The 20,690-nt window shown below is 43.9% G+C and overlaps 2 protein-coding genes across 3 annotated transcripts in view; both read right to left on the bottom strand.

The window, feature by feature from the left end:
- Positions 1–1,156, bottom strand: part of LOC138357779 (probable G-protein coupled receptor No18) — an 82,343-nt gene extending 81,187 nt beyond the window's left edge. Inside the window, exon 1 of one of the 2 annotated variants that reach the window (XM_069314831.1) lies at positions 283–1,156. The gene's annotated coding sequence lies outside the window, so the exon portion shown is untranslated. The remainder of the gene's footprint in view (positions 1–282) is intronic. The other variant, XM_069314832.1, reaches the window with a different exon arrangement.
- A 7,009-nt stretch (positions 1,157–8,165) lies between these two features.
- LOC138357901 (integumentary mucin C.1-like) lies at positions 8,166–9,257 on the bottom strand. Its single transcript, XM_069315072.1, has one exon. The coding sequence runs from the start codon at positions 9,255–9,257 to the stop codon at positions 8,166–8,168; it is 1,092 nt and encodes a 363-aa protein (XP_069171173.1).
- Positions 9,258–20,690: the final 11,433 nt, after the last annotated feature.

Here is a 20,690-nt window from a genome sequence, read left to right as displayed (position 1 = left end):
GGGTCCACCACCACTCACAGGAAGGGTATACAGCCCACCACCACCCACAGGACGGGTATGAGGTGCATAATAAACCAATAACTTTAAATTATACCAAATCTTCAGACCTATCAACCTCTGAAGGGTAATTAAAGCCACCATGATAGTTAACTCACCAGCCAACAACTATACTATAAGCCTGGATATATCTGAAGTATAGTGTCAATGTATATACTCATTATATAACGTTCCATTTGATTTAACAACTAAATTATTGTTAGTAATTATTAATTTAATTATTACCTGGATTTACCTCAGTTGGGGCAGGTGTTTGTATAAGTCAAGATGATGATGAGATGTGGGAGGAACACCTGAGTCTCCTCAGGTGTTTGATTGGGCGATTCACAGGTGTTGTCTGAACCAAACACGGTCGCACATGTGTTGTCTGATCAAAACACTGCCACACACGTGTTGTTTATTAATCCAAACACGGTCTGACAGGTGTTGTCTGTTCCAAACACGGTCTTGCAGGTGTTGTCTGTTCCAAACACGGCCTGACAGGTGTTGTCTGTTCCAAACACGGTCTTACAGGTGTCTGTTCCAAACACGGTCTTACAGGTGTCTGTTCCAAACACGGTCTTACAGGTGTCTGTTCCAAACACGGTCTTACAGGTGTTGTCTAACCCACACACGGCCACACAGACGCAACAACACACACAGGTAAACACGGCACAATCGCTACCTTTCCTCCAGTAGAGCACTGGGCCTCAGCACAAACACCTGAGACAATGTTTACAACACCCGCTGAAAGGTGCGAATTCGCGAGTATTATTCCTTGGATTTTCTCCTCAGGTCACAGGAGGTCAGCTATCAACTTCCAGCTATCAGCTTCCAGCTATCAGCTTCCAGCTATCAGCTTCCAGCTATCAGCTTCCAGCTATCAGCTTCCAGCTATCAACGAAGGTGAACTGGATATCAGTACGTCCCGTAGGCTGTGTAGGCTGGATGGAAGGTCCAATAAGGGTGGTTCTGGTAGGTTAGGTAGGTAGGTTTAGGGGGTATAGGTAGGGCTGGGGTTAGAATGGTAGGGAGGTATGGGTAGGCTGGTAGGGTAAGGGTGTGTGTTTAGGCCAGTGAGGCAGGTCGGGAGGTAGGCAGGGTGTACCGTTCACGATGGGTACACTGTGGGCACTGGCCTGCTCCTCCTGCCTCTCTGGTGTGTGTGTGTGTTGGGGGGAGGGGGGGGTGATGCCCCACTCCCTCCCTCTCTCCCTCCCTCCCTCACTTACTCTCCCTTCCTCCCTCACTCCCTAATCCTCCTTCCATATCATCCTCCAATACATTAACCAGAAGCCTGCGTCGTGGACCGGGCCGCGGGGAGATTGATCCTCGGGGGTAGTCAGTCGTATTGTTCAAGTTTACCAAGGTAAACCCCCCCCTCCCCCCCCTCATAACACATAAGACAGGAACACCTCAATAGGCCTATTGGCCCCACACGAGGCCTATATCTAACCTACTTTTCAACTGTTTAATTAGTCCTAACCACGTAGGCCGACATGATTGAGCTAAGATGTAAAGGTTTCGCAACTGGTGCAGGTAAGTGGCTTGAAGGATCTTGTAAATGCCTTTGGTTTATCAGTGACCTTCGGCCATCTTTCCTGGCCTTGGGCTCACGAGATGTCGTAAGTTCATCCTAACTTGTTTTGGATGTCGTAAGTTCACCCCAAGTTGTTCAGAATGTCGTAAGTTCATCCCAACTTGTCCAGGGTGTCGTAAGTTCACCCCCAACTTGTTCAGGATGTCGTAAGTTCACCACAACTTGTCCAGGATGTCGTAAGTTCATCCCAACTTGTTCAGGATGTCGTAAGTTCATCCTAACTTGTTTTGGATGTCGTAAGTTCACCCCAAGTTGTTCAGAATGTCGTAAGTTCATCCCAACTTGTTCAGGATGTCGTAAGTTCATCCCAACTTGTTCAGGATGTCGTAAGTTCACCACAACTTGTCCAGGATGTCGTAAGTTCATCCCAACTTGTTCAGGATGTCGTAAGTTCACCACAACTTGTTCAGGATGTCGTAAGTTCACCACAACTTGTTCAGGATGTCGTAAGTTCACCACAACTTGTTCAGGATGTCGTAAGTTCACCACAACTTGTTCAGGATGTCGTAAGTTCACCACAACTTGTTCAGAATGTCGTAAGTTCACCACAACTTGTCCAGGATGTCGTAAGTTCACCCCCAACTTGTTCAGGGTGTCGTAAGTTCACCCCAACTTGTTCAGGATGTCGTAAGTTCACCACAACTTGTTCAGGATGTCGTAAGTTCACCACAACTTGTTCAGGATGTCGTAAGTTCACCACAACTTGTTCAGGATGTCGTAAGTTCACCACAACTTGTTCAGGATGTCGTAAGTTAACCCCCAACTTGTTCAGGATGTCGTAAGTTCACCCCAACTTGTTCAGGATGTCGTAAGTTAACCCCCAACTTGTTCAGGATGTCGTAAGTTCACCCCAACTTGTTCAGGATGTCGTAAGTTCACCCCAACTTGTTCAGGATGTCGTAAGTTAACCCCCAACTTGTTCAGGATGTCGTAAGTTCATCCCAAATTCTTCAGGATGTCGTAATTTCACCCCAACTTGTTCAGGATGTCGTAAGTTCACCCCAACTTGTTCAGGATGTCGTAAGTTCACCCCAACTTGTTCAGAATGTCGTAAGTTCACCCCAACTTGTTCAGAATGTCGTAAGTTCACCCCAACTTGTTCAGGATGTCGTAAGTTCATCCCAACTTGTCCAGGGTGTCGTAAGTTCACCCCAACTTGTTCAGGATGTCGTAAGTTCACCCCAACTTGTTCAGGATGTCGTAAGTTCACCACAACTTGTTCAGGATGTCGTAAGTTCACCCCAACTTGTTCAGGATGTCGTAAGTTCACCACAACTTGTTCAGGATGTCGTAAGTTCACCACAACTTGTTCAGGATGTCGTAAGTTAACCCCCAACTTGTTCAGGATGTCGTAAGTTCACCCCAACTTGTTCAGGATGTCGTAAGTTAACCCCCAACTTGTTCAGAATGTCGTAAGTTCACCCCAACTTGTTCAGGATGTCGTAAGTTCACCTCCAACTTGTTCAGGATGTCGTAAGTTCACCACAACTTGTTCAGGATGTCGTAAGTTCACCCCAACTTGTTCAGGATGTCGTAAGTTCACCCCAACTTGTTCAGGATGTCGTAAGTTCACCCCCAACTTGTTCAGGATGTCGTAAGTTCACCCCAACTTGTTTAGGATGTCGTAAGTTCACCCCAACTTGTTCAGGATGTCGTAAGTTCACTCCCAACTTGTTCAGGATGTCGTAAGTTCACCCCCAACTTGTTCAGGATGTCGTAAGTTCACCACAACTTGTTCAGAATGTCGTAAGTTCACCCCCAAACTTGTTCAGGATGTCGTAAGTTCACCACAACTTGTTCAGGATGTCGTAAGTTTACCACAACTTGTTCAGGATGTCGTAAGTTCACCACAACTTGTTCAGGATGTCGTAAGTTCACCACAACTTGTTCAGAATGTCGTAAGTTCACCACAACTTGTTCAGGATGTCGTAAGTTCACCACAACTTGTTCAGGATGTCGTAAGTTCACCACAACTTGTTCAGGATGTCGTAAGTTCACCACAACTTGTTCAGGATGTCGTAAGTTCACCACAACTTGTTCAGGATGTCGTAAGTTCACCACAACTTGTTCAGGATGTCGTAAGTTCACCACAACTTGTTCAGGATGTCGTAAGTTTACCACAACTTGTTCAGGATGTCGTAAGTTCACCACAACTTGTTCAGGATGTCGTAAGTTCACCACAACTTGTTCAGGATGTCGTAAGTTCACCCCCAACTTGTTCAGGATGTCGTAAGTTCACCACAACTTGTTCAGGATGTCGTAAGTTTACCACAACTTGTTCAGGATGTCGTAAGTTCACCACAACTTGTTCAGGATGTCGTAAGTTCACCACAACTTGTTCAGGATGTCGTAAGTTCACCCCAAATTGGTGTCCATTCTGTGATGTAGTGACCCAAAGTGAACAGCATATTCCAAGCGACGAGTCAATACAGTGCTAAAATTATAGTGCACGAATTCAGTTTGGTTCTGTAATTTACCTGTGTTTGGTTTTAAGAGTTTTTCTCTGATATCCAGATCCAACCCACACACCTGAAACCCCCAACCCACACACCTGAAAACCCCAATCCACACACCTGAAACCCCCAACCCACACACCTGAAACCCCCAACCCACACACCTGAAACCCCCCAACCCACACACCTGAAACCCCCAACCCACACACCTGAAACCCCCCACCAACACACCTGAAACCCCCAACCCACACACCTGAAACCCCCAACCCACACACCTGAAACCCCCAACCCACACACCTGAAACCCCCAACCCACACACCTGAAACCCCCAACCCACACACCTGAAACCCCCCACCAACACACCTGAAACCCCCAACCCACACACCTGAAACCCCCCAACCCACACACCTGAAACCCCTAACCAACACACCTGAAACCCCCCAACCCACACACCGGAAACCCCCAACCCACACACCTGAAACCCCCCAACCCACACACCTGAAACCCCCCCAACCCACACACCTGAAACCCCCAACCCACACACCTGAAACCAGCAACCCACACACCTGAAACCCCCAACCCACACACCTGAAACCCCCACACACCTGAAACCCCAACCCACACACCTGAAACCCCCCAACCCACACACCTGAAACCCCCAACCCACACACCTGAAACCCCCCCACCCACACACCTGAAACCCCCAACCCACACACCTGAAACCACAACGAACACGTCCAAAAGCGAAGACCCGACGACATTTCGGTCCATCGTCTTATTTCAGTCATTTCGGTCCATTTCGGTCTGTCTAAAGACGGTATTAACGAGGTTTCTGTCCTTACCAAACACTGGAGTTTACTTTTGTAGAGTATTGGTGATAGTTTACCTGTGTTTTACCTGTGTCTTGGTCTACCTTGAGTGAGGTAGTATTCTTTGGGGGTTTACTGTGTGTCTGGTTTTTTGTTTGTGTTTTTGGGGGAATTTTTTTATTTTCCTCTTTGTCTTGTTTACTTGCTCTCTCTGTCTGTCTGTCTCTCTGTCTCTCTCTCTCTGTCTCTCTCTCTCTCTCTCTCTCTCTCTCTCTCTCTCTCTCTCTCTCTCTCTCTCTCTCTCTCTCTCTCTCTCTCTCTCTCTCTCTCTCTCTGTCTCTCTCTCTCTGTCTCTCTGTCTCTGTCTCTCTCTGTCTCTCTGTCTCTCTGTCTGTCTGTCTGTCTGTCTGTCTCTCTCTCTCTCTCTCTCTCTCTCTCTCTCTCTCTCTCTCTCTCTCTCTCTCTCTCTCTCTCTCTCTCTCTCTCTCTCTCTCTCTCTCTGTCTCTCTCTCTCTCTCTCCCCATTTCTAAAATTATTTATCTGTATATTTCTTTCTATCTCTTCCCACCTCTTCTGTGTAAGCTATTTAAGTCGTGGTGAAGTTGGCTCCATCTCTTTCCCGGTGTGTGGGACGGGCACGTGTCTGTCACACTCCCATCCCACGTGCCTGGGAGGAGGAAGAGGCGGTGATCTCTCCCATACCACCATCCCAGGTGCCTGGCATACCAGTATATACACACCCCACCTGAAGAAACACATAAGGAAGCTGGAAAAGGTTCAAAGTTTACGACGAAGCTCGTCCCAGAGTTGCGAGGGATGGGATATGAAGAGCGACTGAAGGAACTGAACCTGACGACGCCAGACAATAAAAGGGAGTGGGGAGATATGATAGGAATATATAAAATACTTTGGGGGGTTTCTAGAGTGGAAATAGACGAAATGTTCACACTGAATGCAAATATATCAAGGGGTCATGGGTGGAAGCTGGAAACTTAGAGGAGTCATAGAGATGTTAGGAAGTTTTCTTTTAGCGTGAGAGTCGTGGGAAAGTGGAATGCACTTAAGGAACAGGTTGTGGAAGCAAATACTATTCATAATTTTAAAAGTACATATAAGGAAATAGGACAGGAGTCATTGTTTTAAAAAACTCTTGACGGCTAGAATGGCGATTTATTCTGTGTTCGAGTCCTAGCCTGGAGGATTGACTGGGCGCGCGATTGATTGAAGAAAACTAGCAGAGAAAGGTTTAACATGAGCTTTGGGAAGGGAATTGGTGTTCAGGGCAGGATTCATCGATCTTTTACGTCTCCATTTACGAAACCTGTACATCTTTACTTAAAAGTGGAAGCTTAGTTAACGTTTATTAATCAGTTAATGAGCTCCGAAGCACTACAAGAGGTTGTTTATAATAATAATAACCTTGGGTTGTGAAGTTTTCAAGCTGCTGTGTCTCCAGTTATTAGAGGAAGGATGTACAGGTTTCGTAATGGTACACTAGTGAAGGTTGTATTGTGATGCGCATATCGTGCATCATTTTTTTTTTTTTTTTTTTTTTTTTTTTGAGATATATACAAGAGTTGTTACATTCTTGTAGAGCCACTAGTACGCGTAGCGTTTCGGGCAGGTCCCTGGAATACGATCCCCTGCCGCGAAGAATCGTTGTTACAACCAAGTACACATTTTACTGTTGAGTTAAACAAAGGCTACAGTTAAGGAATTACGCCCAGTAAATCCTCCCCGGCCAGGATACGAACCCATGACATAGCGCTCGCGGAACGCCAGGCGAGTGTCTTACCACTACACCACGGAGACTGTAAATCTCCGGAGACTGTCAGTCTTATCTACCAAGACCCTGAAAGTATATCATAGTTATCCCTGAAAAAATAAACAAGGAAGTAGGACAGAAAACGCCACAACCGAGCTTGAACCTGGGCTCAGATTCACGAAGTAGTTACGCAAGCACTTACGAACCTAGCTCTGTCCATCTTTTCTCAATCTTTGACGGCTTTGTTTACAATTATTAAACAGCTAATGAGCTCGGAAGCACCAGGAGGCTGTTTATAACAATAACAACAGTTGATTGGCAAGTTTTCATGCTTGTAAACTGTTTAATAAATGTAACCAAAGCCGTCAAAGTTTGAGGAAAGATATACAGGTTCGTAAGTGCTTGCGTAACTACTTCGTGAATCTGGGCCCAAGTCTTTTGTCCAGTGTTCCTCTTCTTATGCTGAATATATCTGATATATTTTCCAATATATCTTATATTGGAAAATGTTTGCCAATACATTATTAACATAAGATTTTCTCATACACTCCAGACTGTCGCCTCCAGACTGTCGCCTCCAGCCTGGCTTCACCGACAGTGGCTGTCGACGTCACTAGACGTCAGTATGGATGCCCCCCATCCATCCACCACCATCCACCACCATCCACCACCATCCAACACCATCCACCACCATCCACCACCATCCACCATCATCCAACACCATCCACCATGCCCAGGTAAGCATCACCTTCACCTCAGGTGTCACCTATACTATCTGTATTCACACGCATGAAGGCTAAAGTGTGTGTGTGTGTGTGTGTGTGTGTGTGTGTGTGTGTGTGTGTGTGTGTGTGTGTGTGTGTGTGTGTGTGTGTGTGTTTACTAGTTGTGTTTACTAGTTGTGTTTTTGCGGGGGTTGAGCTTTGCTCTTTCGGCCCGCCTCTCAACTGTTAATCAACTGTTTACTAACTACTTTTTTTTTTTTTTTTTCCCACACCACACACACACACCCCAGGATGCAGCCCGTGACAGCTGACTTACTCCCAGGTACCTATTTACTGCTAGGTAACAGGGGCACTTAGGGTGAAAGAAACTTTGCCCATTTGTTTCTGCCTCGTGCGGGAATCGAACCCGCGCCACAGAATTACGAGTCCTGCGCGCTATCCACCAGTCTACGAGGCCCCCAAACGAGGGTGTGTGTGTGTGTGTGTGTGTGTGTGTGTGTACTCACCTAGTTGTGCTTGCGGGGGTTGAGCTCTGGCTCTTTGGTCCCGCCTCTCAACTGTGTGTGTGTGTGAGTGTGCGTGCGTGTGTGTGTGTGTGTGTGACTAATTCGCATTTCATGTCATTCCAGGTAAGTGACTACAGCAGGGAGGACAGACATCAACTCAGACTAAGGTACGTTCCTGTTTCCCTTTTGGTTTCCCCCCCCCAAGCTGCTGTCCACACTAGTTACAAGGCGGCGCTCATGCTGAATCATCTCGTCTGGAGGAAGTCAAATTCATCTTCCCTTGGTCTTGGAGGCTGTACAGTCATCTGTCATGGTCTTGGAGGGTCTACAGTCACCTGTCGTGGTCTTGGAGGCTCTACAGTGACCTGTCATGGTCTTGGAGGCACTACAGTGACCTGTCATGGTCTTGGAGGCTCTACAGTGACCTGTCATGGTCTTGGAGGCTCTACAGTGACCTGTCATGGTCTTGGAGGCTCTGTAGTTACCTGTCATGGTCTTGGAGGCACTACAGTGCCCTGTCATGGTCTTGGAGGCACTACAGTGCCCTGTCATGGTCTTGGAGGCACTACAGTCACCTGTCATGGTCTTGGAGGCACTACAGTGACCTGTCATGGTCTTGGAGGCTCTGTAGTTACCTGTCATGGTCTTGGAGGCACTACAGTGCCCTGTCATGGTCTTGGAGGCTCTACAGTGACCTGTCATGGTCTTGGAGGCTCTACAGTTACAGGTCATGGTCTTGGAGGCTGTACAGTTACCTGTCATGGTCTTGGAGACCCTACAGTCACCTGTCATGGTCTTGGAGGCTCTACAGTTACCTGTCATGGTCTTGGAGGCTCTACAGTGACCTGTCATGGTCTTGGAGGCTCTACAGTTACCTGTCATGGTCTTGGAGGCTGTACAGTTACCTGTCATGGTCTTGGAGGTTCTACAGTCACCTGTCATGGTCTTGGAGGCACTACAGTGCCCTGTCATGGTCTTGGAGGCTCTACAGTGACCTGTCATGGTCTTGGAGGCTCTACAGTTACCTGTCATGGTCTTGGAGGCTGTACAGTTACCTGTCATGGTCTTGGAGACCCTACAGTCATCTGTCATGGTCTTGGAGGCTGTACAGTCATCTGTCATGGTCTTGGAGGGTCTACAGTCACCTGTCGTGGTCTTGGAGGCTCTACAGTTACCTGTCGTGGTCTTGGAGGCTCTACAGTGACCTGTCATGGTCTTGGAGGCTCTACAGTTACCTGTCATGGTCTTGGAGGCTGTACAGTTACCTGTCATGGTCTTGGAGACCCTACAGTCATCTGTCATGGTCTTGGAGGCTGTACAGTCACCTGTCATGGTCTTGGAGGCACTACAGTCACCTGTCATGGTCTTGGAGGCTCTACAGTGACCTGTCGTGGTCTTGGAGGCTCTACAGTGACCTGTCGTGGTCTTGGAGGCTCTACAGTCACCCGTCTTGGTCTTGGAGTAAGTATAGAGTCCAGGAAAAATCCTGGGTAAATACTGGTTTGGAAATAAGGTTCTTGATGTTTTTTTTTTTAATAAATTACCGGTTAAAAAGTGTGGGATTGTCTGGCATTGGTTAGAAATATATATATATATATATATATATATATATATATATATATATATATATATATATATATATATATATATATATATATATATATATATATATGTATATATGTATATATATATAATGAGTATATATGTATGTAACACATGCCGCGGCGAGATGGGGCTTTTCCCACCTATGTAAACTCCAAACAATAACAGTCTGTTGTTAATATTTCCCTCTCTGTTTATCGGCTCTCATTCAGTTACTTTTCAACTGTTTTTGCCCGACCAGAAACGTACGCACCCAAACAACCCACTTAACCTATCGAGGCCGATGCATAGAAAACGTCAGAATTTCGGGTGCTTTAATTTTGACAAATAAGTTGTATTTTTAGTGAGTTGTTGAAGTGCGTAGAACAAGGCGCACTAGGAGAGAGGCGCGGCTTGGTGCCTGCACCCTCTCTGAGACCCAGGGAGCCAGATTCACGAAGCAGTTACGCAAGCACTTACGAACCTGTATATCTTTTCTGAATCTTTGGCGGCTTTGTTTAGAATTATTAAACAGTTAATGAGCTCCGAAGCACCAGGAGGCTGTTTATAACAATAACAACAGTTGAATGGGAAGTTTTCATGCTTGTAAACTGTTTAATAAATGTAACTAAAGCCGTCAAACATTGAGGAAAGATGTACACGTTCGTAAGTGCTTGCGTAAGTGTTTTCGTGAATCTGGCCCCAGCCTGTGGAGGTCTGCTCCAAAGGAATACACTTCTAGCCTAGCCTAGCCTAGTGTAGTCTAGCCTAGTGTAGTCTACTGTAGCCTATCCTAATCTATCCCAGCCTAATTTATTTTACCGCGTAACGTGGTGGAGGTGGGTTCCCTCGATTGTTTCAAGCGTGGGTTGGACATGTATATGAGTGGGATTGGGTGGTTATAGATAGGAGCTGCCTCGTATGGGCCAATAGGCCTTCTGCAGTTACCTTTCTTCTTATGTTCTAACGAAAATAAGCGATAAAATGATATGTTTTATATATGACGTGACCCGTCATCACGGCGCTATGAAAACAAACTTTACACCATACTGTTACACTTGAGAATGATGTCATTAGGCCATTTAAACCCAGAGAATGTTTCCCACGAGCAAACAGCTATTGGTGGGCACATGACCTGTGCGGACTGTGCACCAGGGCTCTGGGGACATTAGGGCCATAGCACAGAGTATGGCCCCACTTAATGCACCATCACTTCCAGCAAGGAGGTAGACGCATTAATGTCTATATAGGCTGCAGTGGCCACTCGTCCCAATACACTGCCCATAGGGCCAGTAATGTACACGAACATAGGGGACCATAGACGGGAAAGTGACTACCCAAATGAGCAACCGAGACATTAGAAATATTTTGTTTCAGTGCCAGTGAAGTAAGGAAGTTAAATGCGGTTTAGATACGGTGGAAGCAGGTTCCATAGACAGACGATGAGTCACAATAACGTGGCTAAAATATGTTGACCAGACCACACACTAGAAGGTGAAGGGACGACGACGACGTTTCGGTCCGTCCTGGACCATTCTCAAGTCGATGCCAAGTCATTCTCAAGGTCCATACACTGCTTTAAATGCACATATGGCAAGCCCAAAAAAACTCTAGAATCCATGAACCAGTTTTATTATAGGTTGAGAGGCGGGAACCAAGAGCCATAACTCATCCCCTGCAAATACAGGAGAGCATGTAATAAGTTCAAGAAGAAACGTGACCCAAATACAGTATAGGGAATATATTCGTTTGCCTAGTTCGGGTTGAATGTAGACACAGTAGTCGCTTCTGTATATATTTATTGAGTGAGGCAAACAGGTGTATAACTGGCCAGCCGAGGTCCACCTACTCTGGGTCTGTGAGGATAACTGAGGCTGCTGGGAGCATGCTTGATGCTCCTCTGTCTGGCATGACGTCAGAGGCCTACTTGCCTGTGATTGGTTACATTTCAACTGACAGAATTTGAGTATAACACCGCTCGGACACGCTACCAAGTCGACGTCCCTTGTCGACAAGCTCTGGCTAGCTATATAGTTACAATGATACTGAAAGGACCTCGGTGGCATACAATAATGGCTTACATGTGAAATTTGCATAATAAAACATTGAAAGAAGATCAGGTGTGCGTAATACAAACAACTCGGCATATATGCACCAAAAAAAAATTCATCATAATAGGTGAAAATCATGGTAACAATGCTTTGATTAAATCAGAGTATTAAGAACATGTGTATGTCTACTGATCAGATATGAACAATACAACCCAAGGTATTGCCTAAACAAAATTATTAACATGTGTCAATGGCATGTGCTTGAAAACCATACAAAATTAAACAATTATTACATTAATAGAACAAAGTTCTGACCTAACAACCACAATTGAATTTCAAGATAGATAATTTTTTTTTTCTCTTTTTTTTTTTTTTTCGAAATATACAATATATTTACAAGACCAATGTACAATATATATAATGTGCAATATATTTACAAGCATATACAAGACCTGGATCAAGAAGACTAACATCTGCGTGATAGCAGTCAGGATTCACTGGCCACAATGTGGTTGCTAGAACAATAATAACTCTTATGACAAGCACTGTAAAAATACAAATGGTAGTAGACTTGACAATGGCATCTAATTCATAACAAAATAAAGTTGAGAAAAACTATACATTATATATAATGGTAATAATAAGACACATGTGGTAGAAATACTGCAATTGAGTTTTTTTTTTTTTTTTTTTTTTTTTTTTTCAAAACAAACAGAATAACTACAGAGTGCATTCAATTATAAATTCTGCGGATATCTACACCTAGCTCATCCAGAGCACTATACAACTCTGGCTCTGACTGAAGGTCCGGAACAGATGAAACTTCATGTGACAAACTATCATCTTGAGAGATATCCTCGTTAACATCTAGCCAATGGACGTGTGGTGAGTGCACGGTTGAAACGAGAGGTCTAGATCTAAGATTATAATTGCTAGTATGGGGTTGCTGAACATCCAGTGGTCTGTCAACCACAGGAGGTGGTGTCCGAGTAGGAGTATCTGTCTGGGTAAGTTCATTGTCATCTTCCTCATCAGTCTCGTCAACAGTCATTTTAGCTAACTTCATGTGGTCTAAATGTTCATTTATATACTCTCCTGTTAACAAGTTCTTAAGTCTGTATTTGTTACCTTTAATAAGCTCGATTACCTTATATGGACCCAAAAATTTCTTAGTTAACTTGTACATAGGACCAGACCTGTGTTGGTTAAGTATCATTACTACAGATCCAATAGTTATTTTATTGGGTTTAGCTCGTGCATTCCTTGCTAGAGTGAACTCGGCTGTTGCTTTGGACAGTTGTTCTCGTATTTTCTTGAATACTAATTGCATTTGTCTACGCTTCACTTGAACAAAATCATCTACGTTATATAAGGGAGTAGGAGGTACGTTAATCAATTCATTAGGGAGGATCTTATCTGTACCATAAAGAATAGCGTGAGGTGTGTCACCAGTAGAAACATTAATTGAAGAATTTATAGCACACTGAATTAAGGGTATAAAATCATCCCAATTGTTGTTATCAAAATTCAACGTGACTCTCAAGGCATCTAACACTTTCCTGTTAGTACGTTCAGCTAGTCCATTACTTGCCGGATGATAAGGCATAATGCTACATTTTTTGATGTTATATAAATCACACAAGCTAGTTAGAATACTATTACTGAATTCTGGTCCATTATCTGAAAGGATTACTTTAGGCATACTATATCTACAAATTATTTGGTCATGGAATGCGCTGGCTATGGTTTCTGCTGTTTTGTTCGGGATAGGAACTAGTTCGCAAAACCGTGAAAAATTATCGACCATTACAAGCAAATGTTTGTTCCCTTTCTCTGTTTCCGCAAAATTTGTCAATAAATCCATCGATATTCGTTCCCAAGGAGCTTTAGTTGCTGGGTACACCTGAATTGGATTAGGTCCTGAAACATGTCCCTTGTGCTGTAAACAAGTTAAACATCTGTCAACATAATGAGCAATCTCCTTAGCCATTTTTGGCCAAAAATATTTCAATCGACCTTGTTGGAGTGTACGATCCTTTCCTGGATGTGCACTTGCAGGAGCATCATGGATAATTTTTAACACAGTTGGTACCAAGACAGCTGGAACAACTAACTGACAACATTTCCTCGGGGCTGTCCCTAGCTTTACTACTCTACACAGTAAATTGTCCAACATAACTAGTTCTTTCAATGGTACTGGCGGTTTATGAATCGGGCGAGTGTCTTGCTTAGTCAAAAATTTAATGACGGGTGCCCATATGGGGTCTTGTCTTTGTTCCGTTTCTACTACTGTAGCATCTAATGCTGGGTAATTTAACTGAATCGCAGCTACGTGTCGAGAAAACGCATCCGCTACAACATTTTGCTTTCCTGGAATATATCCAAATGTGGGATTGAATTCTTGAATTGTGAGCAAATATCTAGCAAACTTTCCAACTGGATTCTTATTTTTGAACAAGGGAATTAATGGTTGGTGATCTGTAAGAACATGAACTGGGTAATTATAAATTGTATCCTTGAAATGTTTAAGTGCCCAAACAACTGCCAAGGCTTCTCGTTCTGTTGCACTATAATTTTTCTCTTCTTTAGATAAAGTACGGCTAGCATAAGCTATTGCGTGATCTCTGTGACCTTCTGTTTGAAGTAATGCAGCACCTAAACCTATGTCACTAGCATCTGTAACCAACGTAAAAGGTTTAGAAAAATCTGGGTACCTAAGGACAGGTGACGAAATCAAGGCTGCTTTGAGTTTTTTGAATGACTGATCCTGGGCCTCTCCCCAAACAAAGGGTTCATCTTTTCTTTGCAACTTGTAAAGCGGAGCGGCTATAATAGAGAATCCAGCAATAAATGAACGATAAAATCCTACAAGACCTGTGAACTGTCTTACGGCTTCTGCGGTACGAGGTGTTGGAAAATCACGGGCAGCAATAATTTTTGATTCATTCAATGTAATACCTGAAGGTGTAACTGTATGACCTAGGAAATTAATCTTTTGCTTTAAAAATGAACATTTTGCAAGCTTTATTTTTAAATTAGCTTCAGCGAGCTTTGCAAGTACCTTTTCAAGGTTCTGGAAATGAGTCTGAACATCTTGCGACATGATTATGAGATCATCAAGGTAAACTAGAAGCGTACTTCCTATCAATCTACGAAATAGATTTGTCATGAGCCGTGAAAAGGTTATTGGACTACTACGCAAACCAAACGGCATTCTTTTGAAATGAAAATGACCATTGGGAGTACTAAAGGCTGTCAATTGTTTACTTTCCTCATCAAGGGGGATTTGCCAGAATCCCTGCAACAAATCTAACGTTGAGAATACTTTGTTTCGACCAATACTTTGCAACAAATCATTGAGAACTGGAAGTGGGAAACGATCAGGTATTGTTACTCTGTTAAGCTTGCGATAATCGATTACAGGTCTCCAAGTCCCATCTCGCTTTGGTACAAGAATCAATGGAGCGTTCCATGGCGAATTACTCGATTCAATTACATCACTCTGTAACATTTCTTCTACAAGTCTATCTGCTTCTGCTCTCTGAGAATGGGGAAGTCGGTAAGCTGGTACATAAATAGGCGTAGTTCCTTGTTCAAGGGGAATTTTATGTGTAATGAGAGGAGTGAGACCTAATTTTTCTCCTGGTAGAGCAACAACAGCTCTATTCTTGTTCAAAATTTCCAAAAGCTGAGCCACAGAGTCAGGAAAATCAGTAGGACTGAGGTGTTGCGCTTGCACCTCTGGCTGAGATCCCTGTTCTCCTGGTGTGAGTGTACAAACAGTATGATCCATGGAGACATCATCCACAACTCGCACCGGTAACGAGTAATGGGCAAAATCTACAACATGGGTACCAGACTGGAGATGGATATCGGCATTACTTGTGTTCGCGATAAAAAGTGAGACAGTACCATCCTGCACTGTGTGCCAGGAGGGTTCAACAAATGTACCATTCACTTTACATGTTTCACTTTCCGCAATCACATCCGACAACTCAGGCACTCCCTGAACCTTAACTCTTATTCTGGTGAGAGAATGAGGGTGTAGCACAGTGTCAGTAGCCGTGGAACCACTGACTTCAGAGATGGAAGCTGCCAGGCGAGCGAGACAACGAGAATCCGTTAGGGCGTCCCCTTCCAGAAAGTCCCGATACTCATTCTCCTTAACAACTGTACAACTCCTATGCTTCAATCGAGTGCCTGTTTTCTCGGGTATGCTACCACGACAATGATCTGACAAACCTACGCTAGCAAGGCGGGTGTCAACAAAATTAACATAATCTGATTGAAGGTTGAACTCGTGGCCCTGTCGATACATGCTACACAAGGGTATGACGTGGTCTTTGATACTTATGTTCCAACGATGAGGAAACAATGCAATATTTTCATCAATCATGGTGTACAGACCTAAGAGAATGTCTCCAGGAAAATGAATAATGTCAACAACTAAACATGTTATAGACAATGTGACATCATTGAACTTGAGTGGGAGGTCAATTTCACCCTGAACTTTTACTTTATTTCCTGAAATACCACTTAGAAAAGGTATGTGTGACTGTTTTAAAATAGTAGGGTGCATACTTTCAATGTCTCTAAGAGCTGAGGGCTTGACAATATTAATTTTTGCACCTGAGTCAAGAAAAACTTTTAAAACTCTACCATGTACAATGGCTGATACAAGGGGACCATCACTTGAGACTGGACAAGTTACTACTTTTGACTTATGTTGTCTGGGATATCTGTGTCTTGTTTGTGTCAAATTTACTGTGGATCCGTCAACATCTACAACTGGTCTAGAGTCAGTGTCCTCCTCTGTCAAGTGTCCAAATCTATTTTGGGTAGCTACTGAATACACAGGGAGGGCACTAGGACTGGCTAGCTTGAATTGGTTAGCGGATGGCCTTGGGGGTTTCCCGACGACATGGAGTGAACATTCTGAGCTCCAGCATTCTGTGACTGAGCATTATAATTTGAAGTTGCATTATAGCTGGGCTGGGAGTTGTAATTACGAGAGTTCTGATAATGTCTTGGACGCTGTGAGCCTCGCCAAGACTGACCATGGGAGTTACGAGGTGGAGATGTCCTTTGCCTAGCTCTACAATCCGCAGTGTGGTGACCAACTTGTTTATGGTACGTGCAATATGGAAGCCTAGAATGATTAGATTGATGAGGGGGCCGAGAGAATTGTCTAGGAGGTGATGATCTAGGGGCGGACCAACAGTCCCTTGCAAGGTGGTTACTCTTACCACAATGCCAACATGAGGGAGTGGATGGTTGTGGACTATGGCGTTTCGGCATTTTATGAGGCGGCGAATTTGACTGGGGGCTACGAGCATGGGTACGCTTCTGCGACCAAGAGTTTTGAGAATTTGTGGGAGGATGCTGAGAACTTGTAACTACATTTACAGCATCAGAGGGTGGCAACAGTTGAGCACTTCGGGGAGCTAGTTTATCGGCGGCATTGTTAATAGCCTCAAATACTTCACCAATTTCATGTTTAACACCAAAATTTTGTTGCTCAACGATTGGTTTTGTATGCTCGGGGGCAAAATGCATTAAAGTACCAAATGCTATCATTTTGGCCATAGCCTCAGGGGACAGATTATTGTCTTTATCTAACCAAGTTGAATTATTCATAGCAGAAACTAAGGCATACAGATACTGATCGAGACGGCTAGTAAACGCATTAAACGATTCACCAGGCTGCATGGTGGCATTGGCAATTTTCTTGACTAACCTATATGGGTCAAGGTCTCCTTTATTAACAAAGCGACGGCGAAAGAAATCCTTAAATTCAGGCCAAGACTGGAGGCTAACAATGGCTTTCTCATCAACAACAAAACGTGCATCACCTTTGGTTGTGTCCACGGCTGACCGTGCAATTGCTAAGTATTCGGCATCAGTAGGCTTAGAAAAACGTGCAACTGTTTTTGCTTCAACCTTACTAAACCATGATTCTAATAAACGCGATTCCCCAGCAAAAAGAGGAATAGCCATTTCCTGAGCTGATCTCTGGCCATTGGGACGAGCAACTGTTCCCATTGATTCTGAAGGGGTTTCAACAGTGGTAGGCATTGTCACAGCCGTGGAAGTAATATTTGAACGCAGATTATAATTAAGTGCACCTGGCATCAGAAATAGTATACACAAAAATAAACACAAAAAAATATCAACTTGGCTAAAGTAAAAATGGCAGAAATAAAATTATTAAATTGGGCTAGGCAAGAAAATAATTAAGAACAAGCAATTGTAAACTAAATTTAGCAATCTTTCATTAAAAAATGACTGGAATTAGATGTATGTAAATTAATTAAACCAGACTAAGCACAGCAATTGAGAATAAAAACTGGGAAATGCAATTGCAAAATTTCATTAAAAAGATTCAACACAACAAGTGGCAATGCAAGAAATATGGATGTAGCACATAAACTGGACACAGGAATGTATATAACTCCTATGGTAAAAGTTTAAAATAAAATGCTTAAAGGATAAATTTCAAGTTAGGTCTGGAGAAATTAAAAAAAAATTATATTGCACAAATCCTTAACTGCTACTAAAACAAGGATTTCTTAATTCACTGGAATTTGAATTTACCAATAACACTCTAGGAGAACAATTAAAATTCAATGAAATTACTGTAAGAAGCAGGAATGTTGAAATCACACAGGAAAACTGTGGGGAGTGCAGTACTGAACCAGCTCCAATATTTAACAAGTCACTGAATGGTTAATTCACAGGATATTATGGGAATTATTACATAAGTCACTTTTTAACACTTGGCACGTTGTTCTCAACTAGCAATTACTTATCTCAGGGTTGTAATTTATGAGGATCACCAGTAGCCAAAGTAGGAGAAGCGTCGTGAAGATCTGAAGAGGCCCATGTGAGGCGTGTTTACAAACTGGATGCGACGGCAGCGCTCCTGGCGGCGGTGGCGCGAGACTCAGGGACCCCACACTGTTCACGCTAGAAGCACGAAGATAAATTCTGACGACGACAATATTGCGACGATGGAATAACCAGTTGATACTTGCGACGATGGCTGACGACGATTGCAGTAGCTTGCACCCTCACGAAGCTTGATACTGTCAGCTTGGGTGGCGGTGGTGGTGGTGGTGGGTGTAATAGGTGGTTCCCACGTGGTGGCGCGAGGTTCAAAAATGGCTGGCGCGGGAAGCTTCCTTCCTCCTCACTGATGAGTGAGCGTTCTCACAGGAAAATATTGACCCTTACTTCTAAAACGTTAGCCTGGAGTAGTGGTTGATGGCAGGACCCCGGTCTGGCACAATATTTGATGCGTGGGTGGCAGGATGGCGGCTTATGGCGGTGGCGGTGGCGGCTGGAACACGAGGCGATGCTGGGTACTTGAACTTTTCTTTCCAGAAAAAAATTTCTGGATCCCACTGCTGCTACCAGTATTCGTTTGCCTAGTTCGGGTTGAATGTAGACACAGTAGTCGCTTCTGTATATATTTATTGAGTGAGGCAAACAGGTGTATAACTGGCCAGCCGAGGTCCACCTACTCTGGGTCTGTGAGGATAACTGAGGCTGCTGGGAGCATGCTTGATGCTCCTCTGTCTGGCATGACGTCAGAGGCCTACTTGCCTGTGATTGGTTACATTTCAACTGACAGAATTTGAGTATAACAAATATGTAGGAGTCACAGGGAGGCTCGCTAAGTGAAGCTTCAGTATTCCTCGCCTGGAGGTGACTACTGAGGCAACGAGTGGTGAGGCATAAGACACACAGGCTTATATACACGCCTCAAACTGACTTGAGATGCTGCCTACATTCCTGAGCAACTGTTGAGACACACACGTGTTAGACATAGTGTTGAGACACACGTGTTAGACATAGTGTTGAGACACACACGTCTTAGACATAGTGTTGACACACACGTGTTAGACATAGTGTTGAGACACACGTGTTAGACATAGTGTTGAGACACACGTGTTAGACATAGTGTTGAGACACACGTGTTAGACATAGTGTTGAGACACACACGTCTTAGACATAGTGTTGATACACACGTGTTAGACATAGTGTTGAGACACACGTGTTAGACATAGTGTTGAGACACACGTGTTAGACATAGTGTTGAGACACACACGTGTTAGACATAGTGTTGACACACGTGTTAGACATAGTGTTGATACACACGTCTTAGACATAGTGTTGATACACACGTGTTAGACATAGTGTTGAGACACACGTCTTAGACATAGTGTTGAGACACACGTGTTAGACATAGTGTTGAGACACACACGTGTTAGACATAGTGTTGAGACACACGTGTTAGACATAGTGTTGAGACACACACGTGTTAGACATAGTGTTGAGACACACGTGTTAGACATAGTGTTGAGACACACGTGTTAGACATAGTGTTGAGACACACGTGTTAGACATAGTGTTGACACACACGTGTTAGACATAGTCTTGAGACACACACGTCTTAGACATAGTGTTGAGACACACGTGTTAGACATAGTGAGACACACGTGTTAGACATAGTGTTGAGACACACGTGTTAGACATAGTGAGACACACGTGTTAGACATAGTGAGACACACGTGTTAGACATAGTGTTGACACACACGTGTTAGACATAGTGTTGAGACACACGTCTTAGACATAGTGTTGAGACACACGTGTTAGACATAGTGTTGAGACACACACGTGTTAGACATAGTGTTGAGACACACACGTGTTAGACATAGTGTTGAGACACACGTGTTAGACATAGTGTTGAGACACGTGTTAGACATAGTGTTGACACACACGTGTTAGACATAGTGTTGAGACACACACGTGTTAGACATAGTGTTGAGACACACACGTGTTAGACATAGTGTTAAGACACGTGTTAGACATAGTGTTGAGACACACGTGTTAGACATAGTGTTGAGACACGTGTTAGACATAGTGTTGAGACACGTGTTAGACATAGTGTTGAGACACGTGTTAGACACAGTGTTGAGACACACGTGTTAGACATAGTGTTGAGACACACACGTGTTAGACATAGTGTTGAGACACACACGTGTTAGACATAGTGTTGAGACACACGTGTTAGACATAGTGTTGAGACACGTGTTAGACATAGTGTTGAGACACGTGTTAGACATAGTGTTGAGACACGTGTTAGACATAGTGTTGAGAC

This window comes from Procambarus clarkii, chromosome 80 (genome assembly GCF_040958095.1).
Source record: "Procambarus clarkii isolate CNS0578487 chromosome 80, FALCON_Pclarkii_2.0, whole genome shotgun sequence".
Lineage (NCBI taxonomy): Eukaryota > Metazoa > Arthropoda > Malacostraca > Decapoda > Cambaridae > Procambarus > Procambarus clarkii.
This window is presented reverse-complemented; position numbering and strand designations above follow the sequence as displayed.